General features: G+C 37.1%; 1 protein-coding gene across 1 annotated transcript in view; it reads right to left on the bottom strand.

The window, feature by feature from the left end:
• The window catches only part of LOC117409287 (collagen alpha-1(XVIII) chain-like), a 109899-nt gene extending 94956 nt beyond the window's left edge, over nucleotides 1-14943 (bottom strand). Inside the window, exons 1-2 of the mRNA XM_059032070.1 lie at nucleotides 14776-14943; nucleotides 14619-14692 (exon numbers count right to left, since the gene is read on the bottom strand). Coding sequence (XP_058888053.1) covers nucleotides 14619-14692; nucleotides 14776-14786 — 85 coding nt within the window. The 5' untranslated portion in view covers nucleotides 14787-14943. The remainder of the gene's footprint in view (nucleotides 1-14618; nucleotides 14693-14775) is intronic.
• Nucleotides 14944-16100: the final 1157 nt, after the last annotated feature.

Genomic DNA, 16100 nt, shown 5'->3' with positions numbered 1-16100 from the left:
GAGTCTCAAGAGAAGAATGGAGTGACTTCAGGTACCCCGGCAGTAACAACACACAAGTCAATAACATGCAATAACAACGGAGCCAACAAACATAATAATAATAATAATAATAATAATAATAATAATAATAATAATAATAATAATAATAATCATCCTAACATAAACAATAGGCTTCCCCAGCCTACGACTTGGAAGCCTAATAATATCAGCCTTTAAAGAAGATATCCTTGTGACAGCACAGTATTCCATGCACTGATCTTTGCACTGAGTATGTTTATCTCCCAATCACAAGCATAAAAACCAAACACCTCTGATAAGACTGAAAATACAGACTAAACAAATCTATAAGCAAAAGAAACACAACTATGACCCTGGTCCTTGAACTGTGATAATTCATTCTGGATGCCACCAAAGACTACACTAACTTTAAAAGCCATACTGGGAAGTTATTTACTTCATAGGCTTTTGTTAATGGATAAAACCCTTATCCTCCCCCACCCACTAACTCTCGTCTTGCATAACCTTATTCATCCCATTGAAAGTTTATCAGTGTTACCAACCCTAAAAAAGATAAAGGTAAACCACAGAGCTGTTGAAAGAATGTGGTTTCCTAAAGTATGGCCTTGTGACCACACAACCACAAGGTAGATATGCTAAAGTTCAACTAGATTGTGAATTAGAGGGAGGAAAGCAGAATCTGTGAGAACATTATACAGCCACTGTAGACAGAAAAATAATTGGGTTAAGTATAAAAACACCTTGTAGTCCATCAATGTCACAGGTCTCATATGTTCCAGAGAACCTCAAAAAAGTTAATAAATGTTAATGAGTCACTGCACATTTTCCCATGAGCCTTAATTGGAAGTTGCCTGTACAGAAGGTTTGAGGTTTGTCTAAGTTCACAATCAAAGATGGGACGGCTTCAACTGTGATGCAATGGGAGTCTTAAATTATACCCTGAAAATTACTGGACACTAAATCAAAATCAGACAAATGCATTTGTGGTGGCATTAGTTGAAACATTTGTCTTCTTTAGTCAAATGATTATAATTTCTAAAAAAATATTCATGCCATGTAAGGCTACTTTAAGGAACGCTCTTAAAATCATCTCAGCCCATCTTAACTGGCTATAGTCATTTGTTGAGTTTAAATTATACCCACCAGCAGCTTTGTTGTCAGAAGTTATCAAGCATCCATTTTAGAAAACCTGCGTCAACGTTTACCAGCTCTTATAATGACCGCTACCAGAGCCTGCCAAAAGCATAAAGAGGCTGCATTAACCTTTGACCACATGTGAATCTGTTTATTGACTGGAAAATTCATGGATTACAGGAATTGATGGATTTGCTGAGCCAGAAGAGTGCAATTCATGGACAGCAACCTGTAACTGCATTACACACTGACCAGATGTGCCTAACAGAGACCACCACTGGTTAGCATATATATCCTACAAAGGTATGGCAACACAACTCAAGCTTTCACAAATGGGACAAATCAAATGTACTCAAATGCTGTAACTTGGTTATTAACACACTTGGACGAATGGGAAACTTGTTTAAATGTTTAAAATTACCAACACCTCTTAAAACAACATTATAGATTAAGTATCATGAAACTGAAGTTCACCATTTCCATCCACCCATGATTTTAACTCAAAATGTGTCTGAAGATGCTCCCTTGTTAAATGGCAAATGGCTGGAATGAAAAAGTCAAATGGCAAATCTCGGTACGTTTCCATTCCTTGTGGGAAAAAAATGGGTGCTCTCATACAATTAAAAGTGGAGCTTTGGGGGCATGCAGTCTTGGAAAAAGAAAGAAAGAATGAAACAGGATAAGCAAGTTGACACTAAAACCAAAGTATTAGTGATTCAAAGTTAATGCTGGGGCTTTCTTTCCAGTTTTAGCTACTGAACTCCACCCCTAAGGAATTGCTCAAGTCAGATCAAGTTTAAATCCCTCTGCCACATCCTTAAAAAAAATAAAAAGGGAGAGTTAATTCTTGTTTGTGGCTACCCCCTTCATTGGAACTCACTTTCTGATCGGCACATTACCGGAATCTCTCATCTTTGAGGAATTTATTTTGCAAAAAAGTGTAGTTTTATAGAGTGAGATAGTCCTTAGCTATGGCAATATGTGCCTGCAAACATAACATACAGAGTTTCATGTCTTTATGCAATCACCTTTACATAGTGTCCAGCTGCCGGTTGCATAAACATAGACTAAGTCTTTGTCTTAATATAATTATAAGCCATACTAACGATAGACACTCAGTTCGGTTGCATAAAACAGTCTTTCGTTAGACTGGTCTTACTTAGTCAATTACGCAACGCATTCTGGGAATTAAGACACTGGGGGGGGGGGGGGGGGGGGATGGGGGAACTAAATATGGCTGACGCTTTTCTCAAACAGCGATGTTCACAGTTCACAGTAACTGAAAATTTGTGCTTGTTAGACGAGTATAACGCAGAAAAAGAAATACTTTTGGGGAAATTTTCCGAAAAATGCACCAACGTACACAAACACAAGGCGTGGGATAAAATAACAAAAAAAAGTTAACAGCGTCAACCCGCTATGTGTGCGGTCTGTAAAAGACGTGCAGAAACGTTGGAAGAATATGGTACAGGATGCTAAAAAAGAAATATTTAAGAGGAAACATCCGCGTACTGGAGGAGGACCTCCCTCAAAACTTAAACGGACCACAGAATTGGTTATTGAAATCTTTGGGGAGGAGTCTCCGATGTTTTGGGGGATTGCCGGTGGGCAGGAGAGTGGAGTGTGTGTGAGCCAGCGGGAGGCTCCGCCTGTCAGCATCAGTGACCACAGTGTCGCCTTAGCAACTGTGTCTCAGGCAAGCAGTGCTGAAACTGAAACTTTGTTAAATAGTGACGGTATGTTGACACGGTAACAACAAAACGATCACATGAAATCAGATAAATTGTAACAACCTAAAGTTTGTTATTGATGATTGCGTGGCTATTTAATTTAAATGTGTTACTGCGCTTTGTAAGGTTAACAGAAAGGATATTAACGCTAACACAACTAGCATACAAAAACTCAAACACATATTGAAAAAAATAGTAAAGTAAGTTGTTTTTTTTTTTTTTTTTTTATTTTACTCCACCTATCTCAGTTGAGCAAGTAAGCAAGGTCCCACCCCAGCAAGCTGTAGTGGAGCAACCTGAGTGCAGCACTGAGAGAGACAGGGAGAGAGACAAGAATCACCATGGCTAGGATCATGGAACAACAAAACCACAATTTGATTCTTGAAGAGAGGAAGCTACACTTAGAAATAGAAAAGTCAGAGTTAGAAACAATTAAACTAAAACTGGAAATAGCAAAAATGTCTGAACAGTAAACTGCAACAAATTATAGTACAATGGATCTTTATTTAGATATTTTTTCAGAAAAAAGTACTAAAGTATTAAATGCAAGTTTAATTTTAAATGTCTACATTTGTTTTAAATAAAAAGACCTAATGAGAAATAAAGAAATCATTACACACTAAGTTTATTATTATTATTATTTTTTTTATTATTATTATTATTAGTATTAGTATTATTATTATTAGTAGTATTAGTATTATTACAATTATCAAGGTAATTGAAAGGTTTTTACAGCAAAGCAAACCATTAATAAATTAGCAGCAGATCAAAAGTATATTTTGAGGCCTGCTGCAGGCCAAAACCAGCGTCCCTGAGGGGCTACAGGTTAGTTTTGCACTTGGATTTTATACAACAAATTGTGGTTTTAAATTATATGGGGGAATTCATGTGACTTTGTAAATACTAAAACATTAATTGGAGAAACAATTCTCCACAATCATTTGGCGAATGTATCTTCCTGAGCCATCTTCATCCACTCCTGCTTGCTCAGGCACTTCCTCCTTTTCATATACAGCCGCACTATTCGGTCCCTCCGGGTCTGGCAGTGCAAGTTCCCTGTCATTATATAAACAATAATTTAATTGCATCAAGTAAATATTTTATTTTCCACAATGTATTTTAATTATATCTTTATATTTATTACAGTATCTATAAAAAGTTAACTTAAGATAAACATAAATATACATTTAAATTGGATTACACCTGTTATGAAGGAAGAATTAACATGAAGACACATTTACTCTTACCTTGCAATATTATGCAGGACTACAGCAGCACAGATGATATTACAGGCTTGCTCAGGCACCATCCTCAGTTCTCCATGTAGACAGTGGAACCGTCTCTTCAGCACACCAAAACACCATTCCTTGATTTTGTGTGAGCGTTGTTATAGCGGGTATGGGCTTCATTGGTTGGGTTGATGAAAGGTGTAAGTAACCATGGTTTCAGCTGATATCCACTGTCTCCGAGCAGTATACCTGGTATTGCACCACCTTCAAAAGCTTCATGTACAACAGACTGCCTCAGGATGCAAGAATCATGGGTTGAGCCAGGCCAGCGTGCCACACAGTTGATGATGCTCAGGTTAGCATCACAGATCATTTGAACATTTATGCTGTGGTATCCCTTTCTGTTGACATACAGGTGTTCATCAGCTGAAGGAGCTTGTATCTTGACATGAGTCCCATCAACTGCTCCCACAACATTAGGAAAACCAGCAACTGAAAAAAAGTCACTTTTCATTCTGTTGAGAACAGTGGACTCAATAGGAAACATTGGCAGTCTTGTTGCAAGTTCCTTTAAAACTCTGAAGACCATCCATGAGGCAGTGGATTTATGCAGCCCTATGAAATCTCCCACAGAATTTAAAAAACAACCCATTGCGTAAAATCTGAGTGCCAAGCAGACTTGTAACAAAACAGGGACACTATGGCTTCTGCCTGTGTCAGGCCTCAATTTATCCTTTAGGTCTTCTGCTAATTTTATAATGGCTTGCCTTGGTAAGCGAAGCCTTTCAATTACCTCAGTATCTGAGTACACTTCCGGTGGATTGTTTCTGTCTTTGAATACTCTTTCTCTCCTCAAACAGTGCACATATAGCCAGATTGTGGTGGGAGACCATGATTTCTTTCTGACAGTTAATGGTTTCCATGGAAGATAGACTTAAATTCTAAGTTAGTCTGGGTGTGAAGAGGCTAACTTTTTAGGCTAAGTCTTAGTCAGTCTTAATTTTTATGCAATTGACTAACTTGCATTAGACTAGTCTAATTGTCAAACTAAGACTAGTCTAATGGTTTAGACTAGTCTAATATAGTTTTATGCAACCGGCCCCAGGATAGAGGAAAAAGCACTTTAAGTGTTCCGTGCCAATGGTCTGTCACAGTTCTTTGATTCCAGTCAGTTTGGACGTTGTTCAGAGTGTGGGGTACGAAGTTTTGTACGTTCTGTCATCATTTTTGTCCTGTAATTTCAGCAATGTTCTGTAATAATTATTTTCCTGTTCTACGTTGTCTGTGAAATACTATATAAGATTCGGGGTCCCCAGGTCACCCACCACAACCGCGGTTACTCTCACCCCATTGATAACAGACTGCAGGTAACACAATACTGTATCTACAAATTCCCTGCTGCAGGACAACTTTGCCCATCTCCAAATACACACAGAATCCAAGCAAAGGTTTCTCCCAAAACGCTTCATACATTTGCTATCTCAAAATCAGTGGCAGGTTAGAGAGTGACAGGTAATAAAAAAGTGCTGAAGAAGTGAAGAGTTTTTGTCCTATACTGTAGCTCTTATAGTAGAACAGATGGCTTCACAAGCACAGGCATGCATCCCTATCCAGGGTATTGCCTTGAATTTAAAAAAGGGAATTCTGAACTTGCAGCACTGAGGCAAGAGAAGATGTAATTTACCAAAGAGATAATGGTCTTCCACAATACAATTGTCATATTTCATGAAGAAAGAGACACCTTTAACTAAACTTAATAAGCTTAAAATATACCTTTGAATCAAGCAGGTGTTTTTAAAATACAGAAAACATAAAAATGTGTGGTCCAGTGGATAAAGAAAAGGGCTTGTAACCAGGAAGTCCCCAGTTCAAATCCCACCTCAGCCACTGACTCATTGTGTGACCCTGAGCAAGTCACTTAACCTCCTTGTGCTCCATCTTTCAGGTGAGACATAGTTGTAAGTGACTCTGCAGGTGATGCAAAGTTCACACACCCTAGTCTCTGTAAGTCGCCTTGGATAAAGGTGTCTGCTAAATAAACAAATAATAATAATTAATATTATTATTATTAGTCATAGTAGTTTAGAGTACATGTAGTCTATACAGTTACCAGACTAACATTCACCCTAAGTAATGCTTTGTAGTTGGTTTGAGGCTGACAAAACTGTAATAAATATAGGAGTTATTGTTCATAAAAAGAAAATAGTATTACCTAGGCAAATTATTGTTCAAATGCAACATTGATGCGCGGTTAGTTACAAAACTGCCTCTACGATGTCTCTCTCTCTCTCTCTGACAGTTTAGCATCACCTCAGGTCCTCCTCCATAACTCGCTTGATCAAATCCTTGAACGTAAACAGTTTCGCTGAAAAGCAATTTTTTAAAACCAAGACTACAGCAGCAATGACAACGACAACAATAGTAGTTTACCTGCACCATCTATTATGATCGGTATCCTATCGGTATCAGCCGATATGGGTAGATAACCATCGGCTATCGGTATCGGCCAAGAAAATCTTATCGGTGCACCCCTACATATTTGTCAAATTAAAGCTTTTAAGGTGATGTAGACAGTGCCATTCCACAATTGACCAATGAACTACAAGCCTATCACAGTTGAGCAGTATTGTCAGTCATATTAGCATTGTTTTGGTGCCAAAATTAGAAGTTACAGAAAGTTATTCAATTACAGGTAAAAGCACAAATACCTATTTGTATGTGTTTCACTACTGATTACCCACATTGGTTGGCTGCACCTTGTTGGAATTTGGTCTGTAGCAGAAAGTAATTTATTTCTCAATGACTAACCCTGCCTTTTACTCACTAGTAAAAATACACATTGGTTATTAATAAATCATCTTTTGTGTCACCCAATCGCGTCCGCCCATCTGGTTGTAAGTGGACTGTAAATGCCATACCCATATTTTGAGTCTAAACCTGATGGCGTGTGCAGATTAAAAAGTGGTCAAGTTCGCTATCACTTCAGTTTTTTTAGCAGCATTTGGCCTGTGCCTCTGCAGCACTGGAGGTGAGAATGGCTATAAATAATTTCTGTTGCCAGTTTATTTTTGTTTCATTGGGGTGGATTTTTCTTTTCCAGTTATTATTAATCAAAATATTATATTCTCTTATGTCTCATTTTACCACAAGTGTCAGAAAACAAACATTCTATGAATGGAACTACAGTAGAAGGGTGGTGACAACAACATGTTCATGGAATAAAACATAAAAATTATGTATATCCCACTCTTAAGATTGTTAATTTCAGTAGGAATTTATCCAGTTGACCCAGTCTTTTCCAGTATAAGCCCATCTTCTTGCTTGCCCTATTGCCCACCCATGGTGCTCTAAAGAAGACACCCCAATATGACACTGAAACCAGATCTATTAATTTATACCCGACTACAACAGTAGAATGGGTGATCATTAATAAGACCAATCATTAGCGCACAGGCACATAAACGGTACTGTCAGACTACACACATGGTTTTATCTACTGCATTCATCATAAAGGTACATGTGCAGTATGTTAAATCAAATATGTATGAGCAGCAACTATCAGTTACATACAACAGCTGTGAAGTCGAGGGGAGAACCACTCAGTAAATTAAATGTACCACCCTAGGAAGGCTGAAGTAGTAGGGCTACTGATTTTACGTGACCGCGGAATCACGGAATTAGGCATTGGGAAAGGAATTTTACAGTGTTGTCTTTTTCATCTCGCAACTCCAGTTTTCAGCGGTTTTTCTTTTTGCACTACACCCAGTCAAGTTGAGTTCATTCATTATGTGACTTCACTCACGTGTCTGCTGAAACTCAACATGGCGGCTGCAGCAACAATGGGAAAAGAAAAGCAACGTTTCAGCAAAAGACAGAGCTAAAACATTTTCTGATAATCTATACGAGCATGGAAGGATACTAGTCTACCAATGTTGATGTCATTTGATTGATCACGTACGAGTCAATACCATTAAAGATCATATTGCCATTCATAAACACGTAGAGAACAAGAAAGCAAAAAAGATGGCAACAAATGCAAAACACTGCATTCTTCTATGTTGAAAAACTTAGACCTAAAATAATTAGCAATGTTAAACCATGACTGTTTCTTAATTAAATTATAGTATCCGACGATGAAGCTAATACATTCCATAAAGGAAATTGATCACTTACTGTGTAAAGGATGTAGTCACTACACTACACATCGTTTGTTTCATAAAGACATTCTGTCTGGAGACACACCTCTTGTCAAATTTAGCAAATAAGGCAGAATTAGCAAAGAAACAAGGGGGCACTATTTAGATTACAATCAGGCGAGACACAGTAGAGAACCTGTGTAGCAACGAGTCAGTCAACACGCCTTTTTTTTAACAAAGTGTTTCATATTTTATCCTGGTTATGGTAATGTCAGTAAAACGCTAAACTTAATTTGTAGAGTACTGTAAATAGGATTACTCTCACAGGACATTGCTGGACTGTTACTAACCTGTTTAATATGTGTTATTGTTATTTTAATGCCAGCAATAAGCTAAACAGGTCTTTTCAAAACACCTTAATTTGTAGACCGAGTGGAAGACTGTAAATATGATTCTCACAACAGTGCTGAACATTTGTTTTCTGAACTGTTGTAATATAATTAAGTTTTCCTGGTTATTTTAATGCCAGCAATGAGCCAAGTGATATTAATAAACAGGATGACATGTTTGAAGTGTCTTCAGGTGGTTTACTTACTATTACAGCAACAAGAGTCTGGTTGAAATGCTTGGCTTTAATAATAATAATAATAATAATAATAATAATAATAATAATAATAATAATAATAATAATAGTTGTGGTAATATGTGGCAGGTTGAAAGCGTGCCAGTGCACAGGTGTGGATGTGTGTAGGGAATATTGGGTTGGCAAGGAGGAGGTTAAATTCCTCCCTGTAAGAACATGTGGGAATGTGTATAAAAAGGGTGATCACGGGTGCTAATGTTGGTGAAGGTTAGCGTTTGTGTTGGTGTGTTTTGCAGTGCTCTGATAGATTGAGAATTATCGTTGATGTTTAGGGGAGTTGTGAATCTGTGTTTCAATGGAAGCGGCTGCTCAGTTTAAAACCACAGGTGTAGTTAAAGTGTTTTGTATCGTTTTTGTATAACCGTTTGTTTTGGCCCTTGTTTTGTTTCTTATTAATTAAGAAATGTGTGCATTAACACTTTAAACTTGCATCTTCTGTCTCTGGGGCTCCTTCCTGATCTCCTCCAGCCTGAGCTGCAAAGCTATCCCTTCCACATAATATTTATTTGTTTACTTATTTTAACTGTCAACATTATATTTATGTTCAAATGCCATGTTTAATTATCAATAAACTGATAAAAAGTGGGAAAAATTGGACTTGGTAATTGTTGAAAAATTGAATTTGCTAGTCCCTAGAATGGAAAATGAGTAACCCTACACTAGGTTAAGATAAAATAAAAAAGAGAACCATTTGTGCAGTTAAAAATGTACCTTTAAAACACTACTGATTAATGTGTTAAATAAGTGAAGAGGTACAGAAAACATGCAGGCTATGCATGTATCAAGAGCATGAATGAAACAGATGCATGTTAATGTTTGCACATTTCTGTACCTTACTCTTAATGTTCACTTGCCTGAGAAGACAGATTTCTACACCCCCTACACTTTCCAGTTTTTATCCCTATTAGGTGCACATAAATTGTCCCTGTTGATGTCAGGTCTTAGCTAAAACAATTTAATCTGAAAGGTACAAGATAACTACAGTAGGTTACCACTCCCAGGGGATGGTCTTAGTCAGCTAAAGCCCGCCGCACACAGCCTGACTCAAGCTGTCCCGACTCATCTCATCTCAACTGGCCGTACAGAGTCTGGATGATCGTAGCAGTGTGCGTGCCCTTAAAACCAAGATTATGCAGATTTCAGTTGGGATGTCTTCAGATTTGAAGATTGAACATGTTGAATCTTTTCCAGACGCGGTTTCGTTCGACCGACACTGACTGAAATCCATTAGTCATAAGGGTGTCAACCAATGGTGAAGCAGGTTTAAGTGACGTAGCTTGTGATGTAACTTGTCATACAAGATGGCGGAATATTGACAGCTTTAGTTCCACAGGTAAAAATACATTAGTCTTGAATTGCTCTGAGTGTCCCGAATTCATAAATACCAGATATGTGCACATTAATAGATTTTTTTTTTTTAAGCGTTTACTAATCAAAGGTAAATTTTACCTTTTTATTATCAATCTACTGGCAGCCTATATTTTCTTACTGCTCTAAAACAGAAGTAACCGGTGCGTTGATCTTCAGTAGGTCACAAATCACAAGCCCCCTAGATCCACACGTGTGAAAGAACACCCTGCAGTGTTTCTAAGAATCTCACAGCCTGCTTTATCTTTGCTGTACCGTGAGACTTCTGCACTGAAGGGATACATTTTTCAACATACTCCTGATTTTAATTTCTATAAGGGAGCATTTCCCAGGAGGAAGAGAATTTCTCTTGTGAGCATCACAGGGTAACCAGATCATGCTCCCTCCTGCAACGCTGCTCTTTATCTGTTACCACAACAAGCAGCTAAATTTACAACCAATATCAAAACAAACAGTATTATATCAAACTCTATCCCTGTGATACAAACAACACAGGTTACAGCAAAGGTAAATTAATGTGTAACACCAAGATATGTTTTTTCCTGATCATGAATTTGAGCATTAAAACATGTACCTTGGTACCTAAAATATTGGGAAATGTAGAAAACAATGTATAACAATCAGACTGTGCTATGGTAAAGAAAGGGTTAATGTATATTTCAGACAAGCTTTGTGAGTATGCAAGAGTGAGTGGAACAGAAGCAGCTTGGGATGCAAGTTTTGTCTACCGAAGCAGAACATCCTGTTATTAATACATTTCATGGTAAATAGGATAAGTCAAGCAAGAATGTGTTAATGTAATGTAAAGAATGGTTTTGAGGAAACAAAGCTAAATGATTTGGGTTTAGCAAATGATTAGATACAGGGCAGGTTATGACCCTGATAAAATGTAACCAATAAAGTCATGCATGCAATTAAAGTTGTGTTTTAAGGAAACAGGGGGTAATGTCACTCAAGGTTATAACTGTCAATAAGCTTAGGGCACGCATATAGTTAGTCTAAAGCTGGTTGTTAGCTAGTATAAGGAAAAAGTACCTGAGCATCTGAGAACTACTTGGGGATTCCAATCCAGATGACAAGACTTAACTTCTCCTTGCAAAAGAGTCCCCAGTATACATGGTGGTAATTGACTAATTATGTTAACGTATCGATAGCTGACTTATATAATTTGCATAAGAACATATTTGCTATAATTGTTTGTGGTAGATCACAATGCAATAATGGAATAAACCATATAATCTGATATACTATAGTCATTGTCTTCACTATTCACTGTTAAATAAAATAAGGCTGAGGGTTAAGGTATAACTACCACAATTCCCTACAGTATCACTCCCACAAAGGCATTCAAATGCTATCTGCCTCCACACTGAAATTGACTAACTATTGGAAACAGAACACCAGGACAGAATTTACTTTATATGGCAATTGAAAAAAAAAAAAGAGAGAGAGATTGTTACAGAAAAGGCAAACTAACCAAACACCTAACAAAAAACATTTATAAATGAGAACCAGGTTCTTGAATTGTTCTGACATGCACAATACAGCAATTCAGTGTAAATCTTAAAGCAGATCAGTGGTTTGAAATGCTATTTTTACGGAAGGGTGCCACGAGCCACATGGAACAATAAAAAGTGTTTATCTACATCTCTTAGTCACAGGCTATCCAAAAACACCCTGTGCTCAGTTTTGGTAGTATTTACACAAGCTGTGGTTTCACCCGACTGCAGCCTTTATACTGCAAGTTACTAGGCCAGAGGAGAATGCCTGGGTCTACTTTTCTGTCTGACATAAAGTAAAACATGTGTACAGTAAGATGACAGCTGACAGTTGCTATGTCTCCCAGTCATTAGCAATGGTGTTGTGTTGTAAATGTCTAGTTGTTAAGTTCTTGTTTAAGGCGGGCCACTATTTTGACAAGAAACCTGCCCTTACTTCTAAAAATAAATTTCATGTATTGTCCGGTAGCACACGCTGGTCTTTTGTAATGATCTAAACATTGACACCCTTCCATTTCTAAACACTAGAGATGTGATATTGAGATCTGCAACTGTTTAGATCATTAAAACAGACACCCACAAGCTAATAAAAAAAACGTTTACTCAACCTTTTTTTGTTTGTAATGAGCATAAATCACATAAAACCAAACTATTATCTTTGTATTCCAGACAGTAAATATAGTAACACTTACAAAAAATGAAATCATGGAAGTCTGTTGCCTAAATAAATGAGTCAGCTAAATGAAACAGATCTACTGTGGGAAGTAGTGACACCCCATACATACCCTGATTTGCTGACACCTACAGTAAATTGTCACTTCTAAATATGCCAAGAAAAATTGGATACAAGGTTTTACTGGTTTGTATTGGAAAGGGCTTAATCCACTTTTTCACAAGATGGATTCCCCTAGTGAGAGCAGCAAACTGTAATGTATTCTAACTGATAACCATGGACTGTAGCATCAGCATGCCGTTAAACACATACAAGAGGAAGGGTAATGCTTAATATAGGAATTCTCTCCAGACTTGCCAGCAGATCTTATGTTATTTTGTTTTAAATATATATATTATTAAAACAAATATGTTGTCTTGGCCACTGAACCATGAACCACAATTTAAAAAGAAAAAAAATAATTAAAAAAAAACACCCTGTATGGGGATTATCTGTCATATTGCCTGAACAAGCATAAAACTGTGGACACCTTTAACAAGAAGGTTTAACAAGCCCCACCACAGTATGCATACTTTCTTCCCTGTGCTACCTTGGAAGGAAACGTTTTCTTGTCCAAAAGGCTGCTAGTCTTTACAGCCATGCAACTGACCCCTCCAGGTCCAGCAAAGAACACACTCATTCAGGAAAGGTATTCAAACGTTGCCCATGAAGCCATATGAGACCAGGCTTAAAACAGACAAATTCTGTAATCGCTTTCTTGGGAAGCTACCAGAAAGCAAGCTTCATTAGTTTGTAAGAAAGAGAGATAGAGGGGCAATTTTGTAAGATGACAATGCCCCAGGGTTAAAAATAGCTTATCTCCTGAAAAAAGCACAACGGACAAACTATAGAAGGGAATCAGATAGACCAGTAGATAGATAGATAGATAGACAGATAGATAGATAGAAGTGATATTTTCAGAATCATATCGTTCTGAATTAAAATACTTCTTCTGTTGAAAATATAGTACTGTACCAAGAAAACCAACTACAGTGCATCTAAATGGGAGCTACTTAGGAGGCTGTGTGGTCCAGTGGTTAAAGAAAGGGGCTTGTAATCAGAAGGTCCCCGGTTCAAATCCCACCTCAGCCAGTGACTCATTGTGTGATCCTGAGCAAGTCACTTAACCTCCTTGTGCTCCGTCTTTCGGGTGAGACGTAATTGTAAGTGATTCTACTGATGCATAGTTCACACACCCTACTAGTCTCTGCAAGTCGCCTTGGATAAAGGCGTCTGCTAAATAAACAAATAATAATACAATCCAATAGACTCCTACACAGGTACATATGCCAAATGTACCAATGGCTTTAGCTAAAACGTTGTATTTACAAAATGGGATTATCTTCACTTTACCAAGCGTTTTGAGGTCGTTTGGTATTTGTTAGTTTTCTTGCTTCAACATCTCCCAAACTAGAGAGCTGCCAGATATAATAAAGATGGGAATCGTCACATCAACCGCTGAAAATGTCCTTTGTTGACGCAGATATTCGAATGTAAATATATCTCTGTTGGAATTTGCGTTTCACACGTTTCTTTAACATTCTGTGCGCTACCGATGTGCTTAAGGGAATAATACATTCCTGAGATACTTAGGAATGAAAGTGTTAAACTGCGTCGATTTACATAAACTATTTTATACCGACTTCTATTGTCATAACTAAGTGTTTACTTATCTGAGATTATGTTTAAACACTGCTTACAATGTATTTCAAGACAATTCATTTATCTTTTAGGTCTTGGTTTATTTTAACAAAGCAAATATATCAAAACATTGTCTATAAAAAACACAATAAAATGAAGCAAATTAAGAAGATGAAAGGTGCAATTTACTTCTGAAGTATAAGCATAAATAACATCAGAAAAGAAAACAGTTCGTAAGTCTCAATCGATGTGAAGAATTAAAGGGTACGCGTTTGCTGACTTTCCTCCCAGCTACTCTTATACACAGCATGACTTGTCGCGTTAAACTTTTACATTCTAAACACACCTACTACCGCAAAAAATGCAAAGCGTAAATCACCGCTTTTAATTCATTTAAATAAAATCATAACTTATTATTCAGTTTAAGACAAAGCGCCAGGCTTACTCAAATTTACCAGAGTTTAACAGGTTTATATGAAAACAGACATATTTCTCAAGTTTCTCTTACCTGGTCCTTGAGATTCTATTAGAGACGCAGCAAACAGGACAAAGAAAAAGACCGGCTGCAGCCACAAGAGACACCTGTAATGAAGGGCAAGTAAAAACAGTGAAAAGGTCCAGATTGTTTTCAAACTTTTTTCTGCAAAAAAAGTGAAAAGGCGTACCTGTTGTGCATTGCAAATTCAGTTTCTATCCTGAGAAGGGCTACATAGGTTAAATTAAAAAATATATATAGTATGGCTCTCCCCAAGATTTGGAGTGAATGTAAGCCAGTAAAACAGCTGATGAGACTGGGACAAGCAAGTGCAAACTGTGGCGAGAAAAATGTGGGGGGGAGTATCACATAATAGAATGCTATCCCGCTGGGTCCTAAAGCCTGCAATTTTCCTTGTTCAAAAGACGGCGCAGTTTTGCAGTCGATTAACGGAATGAAAAGAGGGTCGTACATGCCATGAGATGTTCTCCACAGGTCCTAGCGCCTGTGGCATTTTAACGACTAAAAGGAGGGATTTTAGTCATATTCGAGTCCTATTCACAAAGCTTTTACTCCTTATTTAAAGAACGTTTTTTCAAAAGTCTGTTTTTATATGATTACAATACAATTTGATATTCATGAAACTGTTTGAGAGTGTACTTTACTTAAGTACTTTATTTTTGGGATACTTTTACTTTTACTCAAGTACATTTGTTTAGAAAATATTGTACTTTTTACTCCACTACATTTCCCATAAGCATCTCGTTACTCGTTCTTTCAGCACACTGGGTGCAGAATCTAAAAAACCCTGAATGACATAATGGGGGTCAAAATATATTCACTGTCACATACAGTACTTGTATCTCAGACGATATTTGATGCTCTGTTTTTTTTTTTAATGTAATCTTGACACTATGGGGAAATGCAGGTGTCAAACTACATTGAAAAAAACGAATAGCCTATCCACAAATGTACTCATATCAGAGGCATAATTTATTTTAAGACCTTTTTTTTTGAGAATTTTTTACGACCTGCTTTTCCCCCACTGTATGAAGACAACCACAGCTATCCTTTTCCAAAAAAATAAAACCCACAATGCCACAAAATCTACTACTAGTTATTTTACAAAATGTAAAAGAAGTAGATATGTTTAAGGAAGTAAATATTTCCCAGTTGAAAAAAATTAAGGTACACCAGTAATGGTTGTGTGCAACTGCAAACAAAAAAAACTAACACTATGGCCAGCGTTACCGATGCAGCATGCCAAATGAGCAAACTTTCTACATGTATTGCATTGTGATTGTTTCTGTTAATGTAGTTTAGCATTAAAATTCTAAAATGTGATGACATGTGATTCATGCATTTCAATGTAGTGTAGCAATACTTTTTGTTTTGTTGGTATGTGCTCAATAAAAAACTTAATTACAAAAAAAGAAATGTAAATATTGTTTTAAAAAGTTATCGTTTACCCTGTATAACTTTTTATAGCCCCTTAATCATTGGCACCTTTGGCAC

This window comes from Acipenser ruthenus, chromosome 10 (assembly GCF_902713425.1).
Source record: "Acipenser ruthenus chromosome 10, fAciRut3.2 maternal haplotype, whole genome shotgun sequence".
In the NCBI taxonomy this organism is placed as follows: Eukaryota; Metazoa; Chordata; class Actinopteri; order Acipenseriformes; family Acipenseridae; genus Acipenser; species Acipenser ruthenus.
Note: the sequence above shows the minus strand (reverse complement) of the source record. Positions and strands in the feature narration are given on the sequence as shown.